Source organism: Amblyomma americanum, chromosome 7 (assembly GCF_052857255.1).
Source record: "Amblyomma americanum isolate KBUSLIRL-KWMA chromosome 7, ASM5285725v1, whole genome shotgun sequence".
In the NCBI taxonomy this organism is placed as follows: domain Eukaryota; kingdom Metazoa; phylum Arthropoda; class Arachnida; order Ixodida; family Ixodidae; genus Amblyomma; species Amblyomma americanum.
The window spans coordinates 70311034-70327626 of record NC_135503.1 but is presented as its reverse complement, the minus strand read 5'-3'; the positions used below and the strand labels follow the sequence as shown (position 1 = coordinate 70327626).

At 44.7% G+C, this 16593-nt stretch overlaps 1 protein-coding gene across 1 annotated transcript; it reads right to left on the bottom strand.

The window, feature by feature from the left end:
- Nucleotides 1-1808: 1808 nt before the first annotated feature.
- LOC144097790 (uncharacterized) lies at nt 1809-15880 on the bottom strand. Its single transcript, XM_077630422.1, has 5 exons — nt 15018-15880; nt 13132-13316; nt 11016-11201; nt 4884-5124; nt 1809-2083 (listed from the first exon to the last, which is right to left on the bottom strand). The coding sequence occupies exons 1-5, from the start codon at nt 15664-15666 to the stop codon at nt 1809-1811; spliced, it is 1536 nt and encodes a 511-aa protein (XP_077486548.1). The 5' UTR covers nt 15667-15880.
- Between the last annotated feature and the right edge of the window lie 713 nt (nt 15881-16593).

Genomic DNA, 16593 nt, shown 5'->3' with positions numbered 1-16593 from the left:
TGCTTTGCAGCCTGCCTGCAGGTTTTATATGCGGCGTAGTGTTTCCGCGGACGATACAACCACCTGTCTTTCACGACAGTGTTGTGATTGGTCCATTCGTACTCTGCAGTTTTACGACTTATCCGAACTAGTGGCAATTTACTGGTCTGCATCGCTCCGCAATGCTCTCAATTGAAGCCAGCCCCCCCACCCCCCCCCGTGCCCGGTAAGCAGCCTTGCCTTCAAAGTCCAATCTATTTTTATTTCTTTTCTCAGGCGGCCACCAAAATATCCGTGTCTCTCTAAAAAAAAACTCACAGAGGAAATCAGAGAAGCTTTTCGGAGCCACGATGTAGGCCAAGTTTCCGGCTAGGATGCAGGCCAGGAAGAGGACGAGCAAAAGCAAGCAACAGCATCGCAAGCACCTTCTGGAGCCCGTTTCGTAGGCCGTCTCTGGCTCACCTTCTCCCTCCTCCTCCTCCTCCTCATCCTCATCCGGAGTCTCTTCGCTGTGTTGCTTCGGCCTGGGAGGATTGCGAGATATCGCGAGACTCGGACGACGTTTTGCATCGGCATAACGAAAAACTCCGCGCAGAACACGAGGGTTAAGCAGACAAAAAACAAAGAAACCTACCAACTAGCCCAGCTTTGTGCTCTAATAATTTTTACATGTGATTGAAAAGTGCTTTTATTTTCATGATTATGCCTCATGGGATGGCCCGGGGTTCCTTAAATCTACACTAGCAAAGGAAACACTGAATCCATATTTGCCGTACGTTTGACTTTGAAGATGAATCCTTGAATATAAGCACATTGCCACAATAACCAGCTGCACCGACAGACAGTTTCAGGATAAATGTCTGGGAATCCAACCAGTCGAATCTCTGCCTATACCGAAATAAGTTGGCGTAAATAGTCTAAGTTAACTTCGCATTCGTAGTAACTAGCGGTGAACAGTAGAATGCGGACATTTCTTCACGAGACCTTGTTTGTTTTGGTTTATGGGGTTCGGAGCCCTCCGCAGCGGAGGGCTCCGAACAGTATCTACTACCTGGGATTCTTTCATATGCACTGGCAACACACAGTACACGGGTCTCCAGCATTTTGCCTCCATCGAAATGTGACCTCCGCGGCCGTGATCGAACCTCCGTCTTCGGCATCAGCAGTCCAGCAACATAACCAATGAGCCACCGTGGCGGCACTCAGAAGAGCTTGTGTTGGTTAAAATGCACATCTTTTTTACTGCATATTTCAATTACTAATTAATCTTCCTTCCCTAGTGTCACTGAAAATGAGTAAATAGTGTGCTCGCCCGTAGTCATCTTTTGAAGAACTGCAGAGCGTTGTGGGCGCGCTTTGTGCACTTTTCCCAAATATCTTCAGATTCACGGGAGTCTTGCATTTTTTATGGAAATTACTTCTAATTTTATTTTGACGCCTATTTCGCAGCGTACGCATTTAGTTAAATATTCTTCATGAGGCATTGTTGTGCGTTTATAAAGGCGTTGAAATCCGAAGAAAAGAGAATGGAGAAAAGTTATAGTAAAGCCAGTGTTCTACCCAGGGTAACATAATTTTTTGGATACGTTGATATGAACACCCAGTCTTCAGAAACTTATTATGTTTAACGCTGAGTAACAGGACTGTTCGCCTGTTTCATGCATCTCTAGATGTTCACTAAATACATAGCGCCCTTGTAGTATTTATGGCAGACCATAAATGCAGAATAAGTCCCACATCTTCGCTTGGATCATATGGTGGTACCGTTGTTGGGGTTTGTGAAAACAGCCAGATCTAAAAGCTCTAAAAAAAAAGAAAACGGATCGTGCTCACGAGCGTTCTTCGTTCTCGTTGGAGGACTCCGTCGTCGATACCAATGCGTGAACTTCGTCGGCACCCTTCTTGCTGACAGCCACGAGGGGAGCCGCAGTCGAGGGCGCGCCTTTTCCTCCTGCTTTGCTGGTACCGTGATCCGAGAGATCAGAGTCCTCTCGCGCCTCCTTGTCAGCAGCCTTGGCCTTCTTTTTTCCCTTCTTCTTACCCACGCTGGTGGAGGGAAAGGGAAAGGCTGCCTCGCCCGAGTGTTCTTCGCTGTCCGGTTCGGCTGCTGGAGCAAGCGGAATTGTTTGCTGCGTTTCTGTGGTCTTCCTCTAACGCCCGCTCTGCAGGCGGCCCTGTTTCTTTTTTTGAGTGTGGATGTGTGCTCTTAAACAAAGAAACCACTTTTTTCGACATTCCTACTACTAAACTATATGCGAGGTTGCGGTTTCACAGTAACCTTTTTAGGAGTCATCTACACCTGTGTGTACAAAGCTTAATCTCAGGTTTCTTTAACAGTGTCCTGCAGTTAGTGTTATTTAGTTTGGTTTTTCAGGTTTGTCGCCTTGAAGCGACTAAGTTTATCAGGGACACCGTAGTTAAAGGGTGCGGCTAATTTCTACCACCTGGGGATCTTCAACATGCACTCACATCGCATAGTGCATGCACTGGCCTATAGCAGTTTGCCTCCATTTTAAGTGCGACTGCCGCGGCTGGGTTCAAATCTGCGGCTTTTGATTGTGCAGCCGAGCACTATAACTACTCAGCCTCCGCTGAGTAAAGTACGGTACATGACCATCTACTCATCATTCGACAAATCATATTGTTGAGATGTCACTATTTCAAGCACTGTGGCACCTTGAAGAATATTTTGTGTGTACTGTAAAAATTACTAATATTTGAAGCCTGCATAGATTATCTCAAATGAGAAACTAAACTTTTGTAAAAAGAATGGTGTGGACATTTACGTTTGCGTAAAAATGTCGAACAATGTGTACTTATTTTCTGGAATGATGGGCGGAATTACAAGTATTTTGTGTCGTTGCTGATTGTGCGGTCTGATTAACTTACGAATAAACGCAATCCGCTATAACGCCCTGTTGGTGAGGTATAACTCTCATAAGTGGCACATATTTTCATAGTTCGCGTCGAAAGGTAAGCGCACAATAAAAAAAAATCTCAGAAAATACTTACCCCCCTGGCAGACTTGATTTCCTCTCAAATGAACAACTAATAAATCAATGGCGTTCCTAGCAGATCTCTGTAAGGCTACGAAAGTCAAAGGGTGGGGACAGCATGACAACACAGCTGCCAGTCACGAACTCGAAATTACAGTGAGTTTCAGTTTCGGGTGTGGAGTGAATATATCCAGGTGCGGCGTTTGCTGGCACCGATCACACAAAAACACTATGGAAGCCTTTATTTTTGTCTTCAGCCTGTATTCCGCCACTTACATGTTTACATCTTGCATCGTAGACTGAAGTGGGTCATTTTCATCTGGATATGGTAGGGAAGTCTCCGTGCCAGGTACATATAATATTTTTCTCGCAAAGCCCTTTCAAGAACTCCGGACATGGGAAGCGTTAACAATTTCACATGAGCGTAATTGTGGTGATATAATATAGCTATGGAAATAACCAACAAAGCACTAGATTTATCTCACTGATTTTGATTCCGCTAAAGTAGCAAGAACTGTTCACCGCACTGAAGCTGAGAATAGGCTTTCATGGAATAAAACTGGCGCCATATTCTACAAGCTGTCCAGTTTCATTAATTCATTTTTCACCCATTTGGTTTTCTGTCAATGGTGAGTCGGATATACCCGCGGCTTTTAAGCGTCCACGGGATGGGACACGACCATTGGCTGGGTGGCGTCCAGACCTCACCGATGACTGGCATTGGCTGCGATATGCAAGCAAAGGGGAGGTATGGCCGTGAATTTCCCAATGGAAGAGTGGCTTCCCACAGACGCTTGAGAGCCGCGGGTATATCTGATTGGCCAATGACAGAGGGACAAATGAAGGCAAAATGCAAAGTGGAACATGGCACCAGAACACCAGAACACCAGAATAGAACATGGCACCAGTATCTAGCATTTTGTTTGGCAACTGTTACATGCGTCCCAGATGCAAATGAGGTCGGTGAAAACAATGTCCCTGTAGATAAGGACCACTTTAAATTTGAAGCTTTTTGTGGCCAATTGTTGTTCTGCAGTGCGCACTCCCATTCTCAGAATTAGAAGCTGCCGAGTTAATTTATTAATCGAAGGTTTGACGGGGCAATCTTCAACCGGTTGTCGTGCTCTAACAACGATTGATATCGAAGAGGCGGACGCAAAATCCTGCTGTGCGTTATGTTCTCTTTCGTATGTCGTTTATTCAGCCGACCTCTCACAAAAGTTACACTGTAATGTGCACTTTCATTCACACTAACATCGTGGTTAGCTATTTAGGACAATGCGAATTAACACTCGTAAAACACGCTTGCTGTAAGCGTAACTCACGTTTTCTAACAATGCGTATTACAACATTTACAATCCAGAGCACTGCGCCATTTTTAGTCACTGGCCGGTTAAACTACTTTTACGTTATCTTCCACCAGAATTATAATGCATCTTTATTTCTTTTTACATGAAAGTACAAATGAGACCGCTTCTAACGTTCGCATTAATCGTCTTAAATGTTCTTGCTGAGCGCTGCCCACATGAGGTAATGCGAATTAATAACTCGATGAGTTTTTTTTTTGGCTTTGCCCTTGCCAATTCAAGCATCACTTGTTGCTGGAAACAGCCACGCAAACTTTAACGCCTGCATCTTTGCTACGTCAATTTGACCCCAAATGTGCCTCTGCCTTCCGAAGCTTCCCGTTTTATATACTGTTGGTTTGTTCACAAAACGAGAAGAATGCTTCACTGTGACCCACTTTGAGCGCTTAAGAATATTCTCCCTTTTATAAACGTTTGAATGCACGAGATCTTTTTGAGAAATCAAGGCTCCGTTTCTTTACGGTGCCAATAAAGCTTGCTAATCTAGTCTTTGAAGTGTCTCGGCCTCAAGAATGTGCACACCCTCATCGACACAGCAAACCTGGGGGATGAAGGGGTGGCAAGGGCATGGCGTGTTGCTGCAGCAATGCCCGCAGGTCGTCCACTGTCGCGATGGAGACGTTACTCGCACCACGATCCGGAACCGGGAGCACGGGTTGCGGGGGTCGAGCGGCAGGCACTAGAGGCGGCGCAGCGGGAGGGGGCGCCGGAGCAACAGAGGGTGCAAGCCCGCGGAGGGTAGCGTTCATGTCTTCTGAGGAAAAACTGCCCTTCATTGTTTCCTGAAGATGAAGACCGCGCAGGAGAACATAGTCTTCAGAACAGTGCTGTAGATGTTATATATGCTTCTTATACGTCATATTGTACGCTCAATCTTGACGAAAGAAAACACAAATTAAGGGCAGATTCTACAGTGCGCTGATCAATTATATTTGCTTGTGACGGTCAGTGCACGCCCCGAACAGTAGCGTGGTTTAACTTTGGCGCCTCAGCGTGCCAGTATTTGCAGCCCCTGAGCGACGAGAAGAATCGTGTTTCCACAGTTCCCACAACTGTTTTGGCTTTGCAAACTATTACCTACTTGAAAATTTCTGTTTAAAGCATACCAATTTACTATGAAAGGTAAAAAAAGCTATTGCCTGAGTTGGAAAGTTTAGTTCACCAGTTTAATGGCGCCTGTTACCACTTACGACACTATGCCAGTGGTAGCGATCGTCTCTACCAATTCGCGTGAATGTTAAGTAAGCTTAAAGTGTTTCTTTGTAAAAAGATTTCTTCGAGAGTGTAGTGGATATTTTGGACGGGGTAAATAAAAATGAGATAAGTTGTTTACTATGGTATAAATGAAATGTCCTATTTACGCTTTTATGATTAGCATTTAGGCGCTTGGTTGCAACAAGAGAATTGTAGTCGGCCAAGCAGTGCGTCCCAATATCAGTTATGAAATGCCGAGAAGTGTAGGTGCTTTTGGCGCTGTGTCGCAATGATTTCCGTCCCGACGTTCCAGACGTGTAAGAGAGGCGTACGAGTGCTCCAAAAATTCTTAGTCGCGCCTATCTCTACTTTCTCCTCCAGTGGCGCTTTGATCTTACTGCTCGAGCTGCAAAGAACGAGCGAAGGGGCTTGAATTGTCAGCAACGAGTTAGGTCAGCTGGTGGAGGTGGCTTCGCCCGCTCTACGGACGTTACGTGCCTCTCCCATCCGTCTGGAAAGCCGAAATTGCTCGCCCCGTAGCTCTAAAGGCTGCTGCATTTCTCTCGATCCAATAACTGATATTGAATGTGGGTGGCCCACAATATTTCTCCTTTGCATTAAAGCGCTTTTTTGCTTAAGTTTATAACGCTGCTTATCGCCGTTCTTATGATTGCACTATTGCTCATATAATCTCACATCTTTTATGTCGTCAGTCAAAGTCGCCGCTAAGCCTTCGACGAAACTGCCATTTTTTTTTCAGAAAGCCTATTTTAAAAATCATTTCTCATGCAATCAGGTATAACTGGCGTCTTGATTGAAACTATATGTATATTAAGTGCAGGAGGTAAAAACAGCAAAGCCGCTTCTGCAGTTGTTTCTTTGCAGGCAAGCCACAAAGAAGGTTGTTAGCACAGTGTCATACATTGAGCCCTTTTCAATCAGGCTTAGAAAGGCCGGTGTGGCAATTTTTTTATCAACACTGCTGCCCTGCATGCAGTAAGTTGCAGTGGATTCATTTCTTTCCGGCCACTGAGCCGGAGTACCCGGGTTCGAACACGACCGCGGCGGCCGCGTTTCAATGGAGGCGGAACGTTAAAGCCGCCCATGTGCTGTGCGATGTCAGTGCACGTTAAAGATCCCCAAGTGGTCAAAATAGTCCCGCAGACCTCCACTATGGCACCTTTTTCGGCCTTTCTTCTTTCACTCTCACCTTCCTCCCTTCCCTTACGGCGCGGATCAGGTGTCCGCCGAGATGTGAGACAGATACTGCGGCATTTCCTTTCCCAAACAACCAATTAATATTAATATTAATATTAAATTTTAATTTATTGCATTGACAAGTAGGCGCAGTAACGGTATTAGAACTCTTCCACCGAACGTAGGAGACGGGAAGACGTCGATTGGGCGCTGTTAGACTGCTGTCTCTGTGGGGTAGAATCTGAGTTCCCGTCAAGTTCGCTCTTGCATAGCATAGACCTCAATATCATAGCGGAATGCGATTCTCTAAGAGGTTTTGTTGGTCACATGCATAAATAATTTGCCCAAGGCATCGCACGTGCTTTGCTGGGAGTCCAACAGTAGTTGCAGCTACGTTTTCAGAAGCAACTGCGCAAAAGAGGGAAATTTATTCTTTAAGACTTTAAATGAACACTTACTCTCGAACACTTATGAACCTTTACTGCACACACTACATACAAAGCTTAGTTTAACGCTTTTCCTCTCACCGCTACGTGTGCTACCAGCCAAATACACACACAGTATGGTACACTTCTATCCAAAACATTCGCACCATATTCTTCAAAAATTTAGTGAGGTACAACTCAAGAACAAACCGGCAAGTGCCCTTCAAATGACGTCGTCCATCCGATGGCTTCATCGGCTTCCGTGGCGTCGCACAGTTATTGCGAAGTAAATTTCAATTTACACTAAAAGAGTTTCTTTAATTCTAGCCTGACAGAGGATTAACTGATATTAACCTTAAAGACAAAAATCTGCCGATGAAAATGCCGGAAGGGCATGGTGTGAAAAATATCAACTGCTTCCATTGTTATTTATATCCTAATATGTGGTTGGCTTGCACCGCAAAAAAAAAAAAACAAACAGAAGCGAGCTTATTTTCTGCTAGTATTCCAGCATGCACTGTAGGATACACAAGTGGTTTATATCGCTGTAGTATTTGCTATACCTCATTTCCACTCAACGTTTTCGTAGTGCTTGCTGTCTCGATGCGCTAGGAGGAGATATCTTTTAGCTGAAGGCATGGAACTTTGCATGTTACCTTCTGTGCCGCTCTTGGTTGGTTAGAACGTCGAAAGGCGCCGCACGAGCAGCACTCGATGAAAATGAGCATCCCATGCATTATTTTCTTTTAAACAGTATTTAGTGCGCCCGGTGACAAGTGGTAAAAACAGAGCAAAAGCCCTTGCTTCGGCCTGAGCAATATTTTTCTCTCTCTCTGCCATGTGGCCGCTAACTTATTACATTGTCTTGTCTGGCACGTCGTCGTGTAGCTATGCTTCTATCCATCTTCGGAGTACTGTTGCCATTTATAGAACGAACACGAGGAAAGAAAAATCTACCAAACATAATAACTGGACTACCCATTCGCTGTAACAAGCAAGAAGGGAGGCCCCACTTACGGGAAGGGCAGTGAGGATTACATTGTGTTTTTTAAACACAACAGCGACTTTATTTCTCTGGGTCAAAAGACGCAAGCAACAAAGACGAGGGCGAAAGCAGAAGCGGCGACCCTACGTCTGAACAGCGCCCGTCGGGACAAGCTGTAGATGCGGCGCGAACACGTGCATTGCATTTAGGCAGGAAAAGTCCAAAACGGCTTCAGGAAACAGCAGTACCACTCAGTATCTTTCGAGGGAGTGCATGTTGTCGTCTTCCAGAGTGGATCATGATTGGCTGGCGCCTACCTGAAGTCTCGAAGCCTGTTGCGCTCGACAAGCGCAGCTGCAAGACTGGTACAAACATGACGAATCTCCAAAGAATGTTGCGAATTCTTGTCTATAATGTGACAAACATGTAACAAACTGAGTGCACTACCCCAAAATCAATTAGTTTTCATTTCGAAACTGATATTTCTATTCAGGTTGAGGATCACAAGAAAAAATAATTCGGTAAATACGCACAGTGCATGTAGCTGAAAAAAAAACATCAAGAGCTGAGGCTGTTAAATGAGACGACATTTCGCTAGGCCAGGAGGGGCGTGGTGTAAACCTCTAAAGTAGGTCAAGGCGTTCGGCAATGGGGAACAGATGTAGTGGTCCAACTCTGCCAAAACAGCGGAACGTGTCCATCAGGAGGTTTCGGACGTGAGAATTGCTTCCTAGGAGCTGGTCTGCTTCATAATGGAGCCGAAGAGGAAAATAGACTTCAACTGAAGGGGACAGTTAAGCTGAGGTATAAAGTTATGACTCAGTAGCGTTGATTGGTCCCCTTAGTGATAGTAGTTTTTTTTTGCATATCACTTCCCATCACGGCTACTGTTATTTCCTTGCCATATGCTGCAATACCTACCCATAAATGAGTATAGACACCTAACTTTTGGGTGCGTGTTTTCTTGTTTGTAATGATGCATAAGTCATTATTATACATGCATTACCACATGACATTCCCCTACGACCGCTAAATAATTTATAATCGCATTTCTTTCTCGTGCTGTTCTGGTTTCGGCTTCAAAAACAGAATGAGGAGTGTGATGTCAAAGTGTGCTTAGAGGTCATGTGAGACACGATTAAACTGCAATATAATCGCTGCTTCCACATTCGTTGTCATTCCGGCTCTTGAGGAAGGCTGGCTTCAGCACTGCTGTATATTAAAACGATGAAGCAGAGATTATATGGACGTTTTTGCATGCATCAGGTGACACAAAATCATTGTTTGACCTCACAGCAATCGTTCGGTTGTTGAAACACAATCCGAAACAGCATTACAGAAGAAATTTGATTATAAATTATTTAGCGGTCACAGGCGAATATCTCATGGCGATTCATGCCTAGTAGTGCCTTCCCTATTATTGTCCTCCTTCAGCGCATGCTTTTACTCATCTCTTATTAGTTGTGTCATTGTATTTTTGTTATCCTGTGGTAATTTTGGCCAAACGAGCAGAAGTTATTGTATCCCCCCCCCCCCTTCCAATAATGCCTTCGGGCGCTGCAGGTCTCTGTAACAAATAAATAAACAAATAAAACACCCCACAAAAATTAGGTGTCTATACTCCTTTAAGGGCGCATTGCCATAGCATTACAGATCCCTCCCGCGTAAGTTCTCATTCTGTGCAGCCTAGGTTCTGCCTACATGCGCGTATTTGCGGAATCAGTTATTCTCTATTTTTCCTTAACAGTTCGGTGGGAGTCCTCACACCACTCCTGACGCAGTGGTGCAACGGTTAAGCGAAGCGTAACCTCTCCGATAGGAGGTTGGAGCTCCTGACAAGAGCAACCTATAGATACCAATAATTAATCTAACTGCAACCTTCTATGGTAGGTAGGTTCTGATGACGTCATAATAAGGAGTTGACATAGGTAAGAGGTGCGCCATCTGCTTTTTCCGCTCACAACGGTGTTGACGACGAAGGCGGATTTTCTAGAGAACTGGAACCTTAACGCTGTCGGCTTAAACCAGGTCCCAACTTGTCAACGATTAGCGTGTGGTCGTAGCCGAGTGCGTTATTAAGCCGCGAATATTCTCTTTCGCACTGTGAAGTGGCAAAATTTCAGGCGCACTGGCATTGAGGAGAGTGCAGATTTTTTAAAATCAAATAACCAATACCGCTTCACCCGGCAAAGCCATCTGCATATCTGAATTTGTGATGACAGGCCTATCAGAGTTTTACTTCATCGGACAAGTTGCTCGCCGTGCAGCGAGAACCTACGAGCACGAACCGACTACTTCCAGGCCTCTTATGTTGGCTTGCGTGTGTGTGGGAACACTACACTAGTGGAAGCTATGCCCTCGTGCGAGTAGATTTAACTCAACTCTGAGTTATTTCTGAAATGAAGTGCAGGCGCTAAATATTATTAGTTTATTTCCATCTCAATACTTGCCATTTTTGCACAAACCTATATTTTTACATTGCTTTGCCAAAAACGCATTGTACTATTTCAGTGCTGAGTAGTTACTCTTCATACTAAGTGGCACAGATTTGAATCCCCCACAGCAGTGCCCTGCCAAGCTAATAATAATATGTAAAACAAATTTTGATCCCCCACAGCACTGCCCTGCCAAGCTAATAATAAATTGGCCTTTGGGTTCACAATTTTTACTGTAAAAAATAATAGTAGCCATACGACAAAAAGTGGCTCATGTAGCTTGTATCATAAAAGTCGGAATATCACCTTGAGCATTTCTCAGACAAGCGAAGATTTTCTATTTCAAGACGACTTTTTTATACCACTGCACTGACCGTCTTTTGACAATTCGAAAATGAAAGGTCATGCCTGTACTGATTACAGAGTCGACCTCTTGCCTTGAGCATCATGGCCGTCATAAGCGAGATCATGTCTTGCAGTGGAGTGGAGCGCTGCTGGGCCGGTGCAGGAGCTGGAGGAGGTGGTGGTGGTGGTGGTGGAGCATTAATGACCACGGGCGCACCTGAGCCGGAGGGCATCGGCATCGGCACGGATATTGGAATAGGGATGGAGACGACCGTTCCCTGCGAACGAGAGGCAAGAAGTGGAAGAAGTGCTGCGGGATGCGGGAATCTTTTGCTCTCTTAATAGCCACGTACGCAGCAGAGTCTTCATTAAAACGAGTGGCACGTCGAAGAAGAATGTAGATGAGAACTTCTTAGGCATTTGAAGGAAGCCGAAGTTAGGGGTGGGTAGCGAGCAAGTTTTGTGTTATAGCAACATATATGAGGCCCTTGTAGTGGTCTATGTGTTCCTGAGAGCCAAGTTATTTTGCAGGGACAAAAATGTATGACAAAAATGTTGGCTTGTTTTTTTTGTTAGTTGACAGAAAATAACTTCTGATTTACATAGAGCGCACCGGTGTGACTTATAAGGCCACTGTGCCTTGTGCACACCAAACACGGCTATTCCGAAAAGAAAGGATGCTTTTTTTAATGGGTACTGCATTACCCTCCACCGCGCCGCCACCTAATGCGGACACCCCCTATACTGCGTGCGGTCGAAAGTATGTAGGTATCTTAATTATATAATAATACGTATTCCTTAATATCGGGAGCAAAATAGCCAGAAACAAATATGCTCAGCCAGAGAGATATGCAGGCGGCTACGCCCACCCCGCATTTTACGGGCCAGACCCTTCGGACCCATAGTCAGAAGGTCTTTTTGAATAAGATGCCCACCCATGTACCTCATGCGCCCTCTAATCTGTCTTTATAGAGTCGGTAAACAGCGGAAATGGTTACATGCCGCCGTTGTGCGACTGTAAATCTCGGCGGCATACCCCGCCTTCTGCGGGATTGCTTTGTCGTTGCGACTGGACGCTGAGCGATTGAACCTTACAGTCGAATTTCCTGTTAGCAACAGACACAAATATGCAATTATTACTATCAAAAATGACTACCTTAGTGGCCTGACACGTGCTTCGTGATTTGACTGACAACTCTTGCAAAATACCGCCACATCTATACATAAGTATAATACTACATGTGTGCCACCGCTTTCCTGACCACGATTTCAGCTAAAGATTCTGCCTACTACCTCTACCCTCTTTTATGGCCATTAGCCTCCCTGCAAGATCTTCCACTCAACTGAACTCCCCATCTCTAAAGGGAAATGTCCGAATAGCCCCGGCGCCTGCCCACTCTCATTAATGCACCTGTAGCGATTACAAGGGAAGGTATACAAAAAGAAGGCAATAAATTTCCCAACAGGGAATGTTAACGTAATGCCCTCAAAGGAAGTTCTAAACAAAAACTGTCGCGCTTCTATCATTGCTGCAGATGATATCTTGCGCAAGCATTCTAGGTTGCAGTTCTTTTCTTCTTTTTCATATCAAATGTTTCTTTTCCCTTAGCCTGGGATACCTTATGAATATTGAAGGCGTTCAGAAGAATAAAAGCAATCGCTAATAAGGTTAACAGCTTGCAACACCGTAACATTATGTGGTTATAATTTTACCCCTGGATTTTCTAGCATATTACTGAAAATTTTTGCAACTCATTCGGCTCGGAGGACACTTGCAGAATGAAATAGTCTCACACAAATGCATTAATACATAGGAAACACTGCCCCACTAATTTTGTGCACTGCACATTTCCAGCGAGCAGCATGTGCGGGAGGCATATGTAAACGATCGATAAGCCAGCTGTGACATTGATGTCGTTGCGGCTGCCTCAAGGGTTCTGAGTAATAATGTGCGCCTGAAGTACTCTGATAGATCTTATGTTAGTTATGTGTAAAGTTCAAAAGTTCTCTGCGAACTCTCAAGGTCCAGTGCTGTTTGCGCTAAGGAGTCGAGATAGGGAAGGCAGGCTGCAAAGGCTGCTAATCATAGGGGTGATATATCTTGAAATTGATTCCAAATTTTCGTATAAGCAGTTGGATATGACGATGATTGGAGACATTGTTCTTTTACCGAGGGTTTTTTATTGTCTGCTCCAAGACACGACTCACTTGGCTTGACTGCGGAGCTGGGCGTTGCCTCCAACTTCCATGTACGGGGCAGGTATGTGAAGGGTAAGAGGACTCATGCAGTTGATCAGTTGGATAAGGCGGCTCTGGCGGGAAGGGGTAGTAAGGAGAAACGGGCTGCATTCCGTATGGTGCGTAATACGGCCACTCTTCTTCCGGCCGCCATTCTGTGAAGAGGGACCCACAACAATGGAATGTCGTTGGAAATTGAAACGACTACGGGAATCAAATGAAATTAGTGCCTGCGCACCTCGCTTCTCACGCATCTTGAAACTCTCACAGTTTGAACACCGTTTCTATCAATCCGCAATAGCAGTACCACAGTATTAGCTACCAGATGGAATACAAAACTTCTAAGATCACACAAAATAAATAGCGAGGCCAATGTTTTCACTTCGAGCTAACAGCTAAGCCTTTCAAATAACCAAGTGCTGTATTTTGTTCCCAATCTAAGTGCAGTCTCACGAAAAGCCCGTTTCCTTCGAGGAATTGCAGGCTTTTCAGGAAAAAACTTAAGCTGTGCGATCATAAAGAACATTTCAAACTACGTCGCAAGTATGTAAATAGTATTGAAATTTGATAGTTGTAGACTGGTTCCACTAACTCTATTCCAATGCCGTGTATAGTTATCAACAAAGTGTGCCAATCTTTGAAGTGAATTTTCATGTGCTTACTCAAGATATCATTCCGCAGCTCTCTTGATACTTACATATCTACAACGGAATTTATCTCCGATGAAAAGCACGATCTTTTTTATGCTAACTAAGAAGACCCACGCTCATGTGCTAATGAGAGCAATACAACCTGGGCTTCGGTCAAATATATCAAGCGTACCAATGGTTAGATGCCCTCAATCTAATGTCATCCGTACGGAAAAGTACCTAGGCAAGTCGCGGTCATAATGGCCACTCAAGCAAGAAACACAAGATGGCACCCTCGAAATATATTTGCGGTCGTGCGATCCTGGCGGGCCCGAAAGTTGGGGCTCACGTAGAAGAAACTGCGTCATAGCTACAGTTTTCGGATCTTTTAGCCGACGGTTGGGAGTAAGTCTTGAAACCTCCCTTTCCTAATGTTTGCACTAACGTTCGCATGTCGTGTGCGCTGATATTCACTGGACGAATCAGAATCTGGTGGTGCTTGGTAGTCTTGCAGTTCTGGTATGAAACATTTGCGAAAATCATTGAAACAGGATCACTTAAAAGGAGTGGTAATTCAAAAAGTAACTATTTTCTAGTCGGGATTATCTAGCATTCAAGGTTCATATCCCAAAAAAAATAGCGTTGTTCTTATTTGCCTGTTCTCGAAACATTCATCTAACAAATTGAGTTAGGGCTCCTGGAGGCAATATTACCGAACTTGGATTCATATTAGGGAAAACAGTTGAGCTTTCACATTTAAGTATAGTGCAAATGTTTCTAAATTGTTGCAGGCCTGGCCAAAAAATATTACATATTGGCAGAAGGTTTGTTTCGCCGAAGTACGGCGAGGTTAAGAAAGGAAGATAAGAAACGATAAGAAAGAAAGCTTACAATAAGAAGTGCTTAATTGTGACGAAACTGCCGCAAACTAAAATGGAATTCAGAGTGAACTGATTCCAAACTTATGAATCTGATTTTAGCTCGAGGGTATGCAACCACCTTATTTTTGTATAAGGAAGCGAGGAGGAAGTTCCTCGCAAAAAGCATGGTCAGTTCTAGATGCTGACCCGCCGTGTCCACACATTGGTGCCTATCACAGCACTCCGGTGACTAGTCCTGAATTTCGGAGCGGTAACAGTACGTCGCGGTGCTGGAAAAGACATTTGATATAAAAAAAAAATTACATTGCGTATTAGAGACTAATCAGTTGCATAGCTTTACACCCACCTCCATAAGCTCCATAGTATCCCCAGTCGTATGCCGGGTTCCAGGAATCGTGGTAACGCCAATAATTAGGGTCGAAGTCGAAGTCAACTTGGGTGCTTCTTGTTCTGGAAACTTTTGATTTCGGGGGTGACGTGGTGGGCTTGGCTCCCTTCTTGCCTTGGGAACTTTTCGAAGTGGTCTTCAACGTTTTTGCGGGAGGTCGCCCTTTCATGGTTTCCTTTGACGACGTTACTACTGCTTTGCTACCCTGCTTGGGAGCCTGCTTGGGAGGAGGCTGAGGAGATGCTTGCTTCTTGGCGTCCGCAGATTCATGCTTTGGCGGAGATTGCGCGGTTTGGGGGGCGGGCGAGGAAAGAGACTTCGGTAAAGATGGTTGGCCTGATTCAGTGCCCTGGCCTAGAGGGAACGTGGGCGGTGATTGTAAAAGCTGTGCATCTTTGACGTCGGTCAGCATTTCCTTCGGTGGAGACTTCACTGGCTTTTCCGACGTAGTATTAGTAGAAACTGCCTTTGGTGATGTCGGTGCAGGTTCTTTCTTAGTTCGAGTAGGGCTTTCTTTACTTGGAGATTGTGGCGTTTGCTCTTTCTTAGGAATCGTAGGAGTTCCCACTGCCGGTGGGTCTACCGGATGTTCCATTTTGCTGTCCATACGAGCCTGCCTTATTGATGATTCAGTAGGTGTTTCGCTACTGACGTCTGGTGCAGCAGCACCTTTTTGGCGGCTATGATTTAGATTCTATTCCCTGCTTTTTTTTAAATCTTACCTTGCTTGCGTTTCGCACATTTGTTGCCAGCTGTCGGCATCAAGCAGGCTTTTGCGTTCCTTTTATATTTTTGTTTTCATTTTCCCTTCAGGCGTTCTGTTATTGCATAGCCTTTGTCAGAAGAGACGTCTGACTGTCATCTTTTTCCTGCAACAGAAGAGGACATCAAAAGAAGAAGTATTTGCCCTATTGTGTTATTGAAGCAGTAGCACAAGCGATGTTGGACGCAATGGCCAGCAAAGTTAAATCAAGCGCATAAGGTAAACCGTCCGCTGTATACTTAAAGTAATGGTTTCGATCAATTCTTATGCACCTCTTGAACACCATCTGGCAAGCATAGAGTCATATTTGGCTCCTCAAGGACTTTTTCGTTGTCATAGAGAAAGAGACAATCTTACGCCTACAGGCATCTGGAAAAGAGGAAATGCATGACAGGATTCCGTACATCCTGCAAGCGTTGTCGTAATGAATTGCTAACTAAATGCATAGCCTGGGCAAGTTTTTGAAGCAGATTTCCCAACACTACCTTTGCGCTATGGAAACTTGATAATGATGTGGCCCTTCCTTGTGCCCGCCATATCTTTCAACGTTTTCTGATTAATGACACTTCCTTGAACATCCCATTGACTTCTCGAATAGTCATTCATAAACCAGGTGATTCCAACTATTCGCCACTCTTTTGGACAAATTATTCGAAACAACTTGTCTTTCGAAATCAGAAAAAGGTAGGTGGTGCGATTTGACTTGCCGGGTTTAACGGCCCAAAGCGCCTGGGGCTATGGGACCCAATAGCGGAAGGACTCAGATAATTT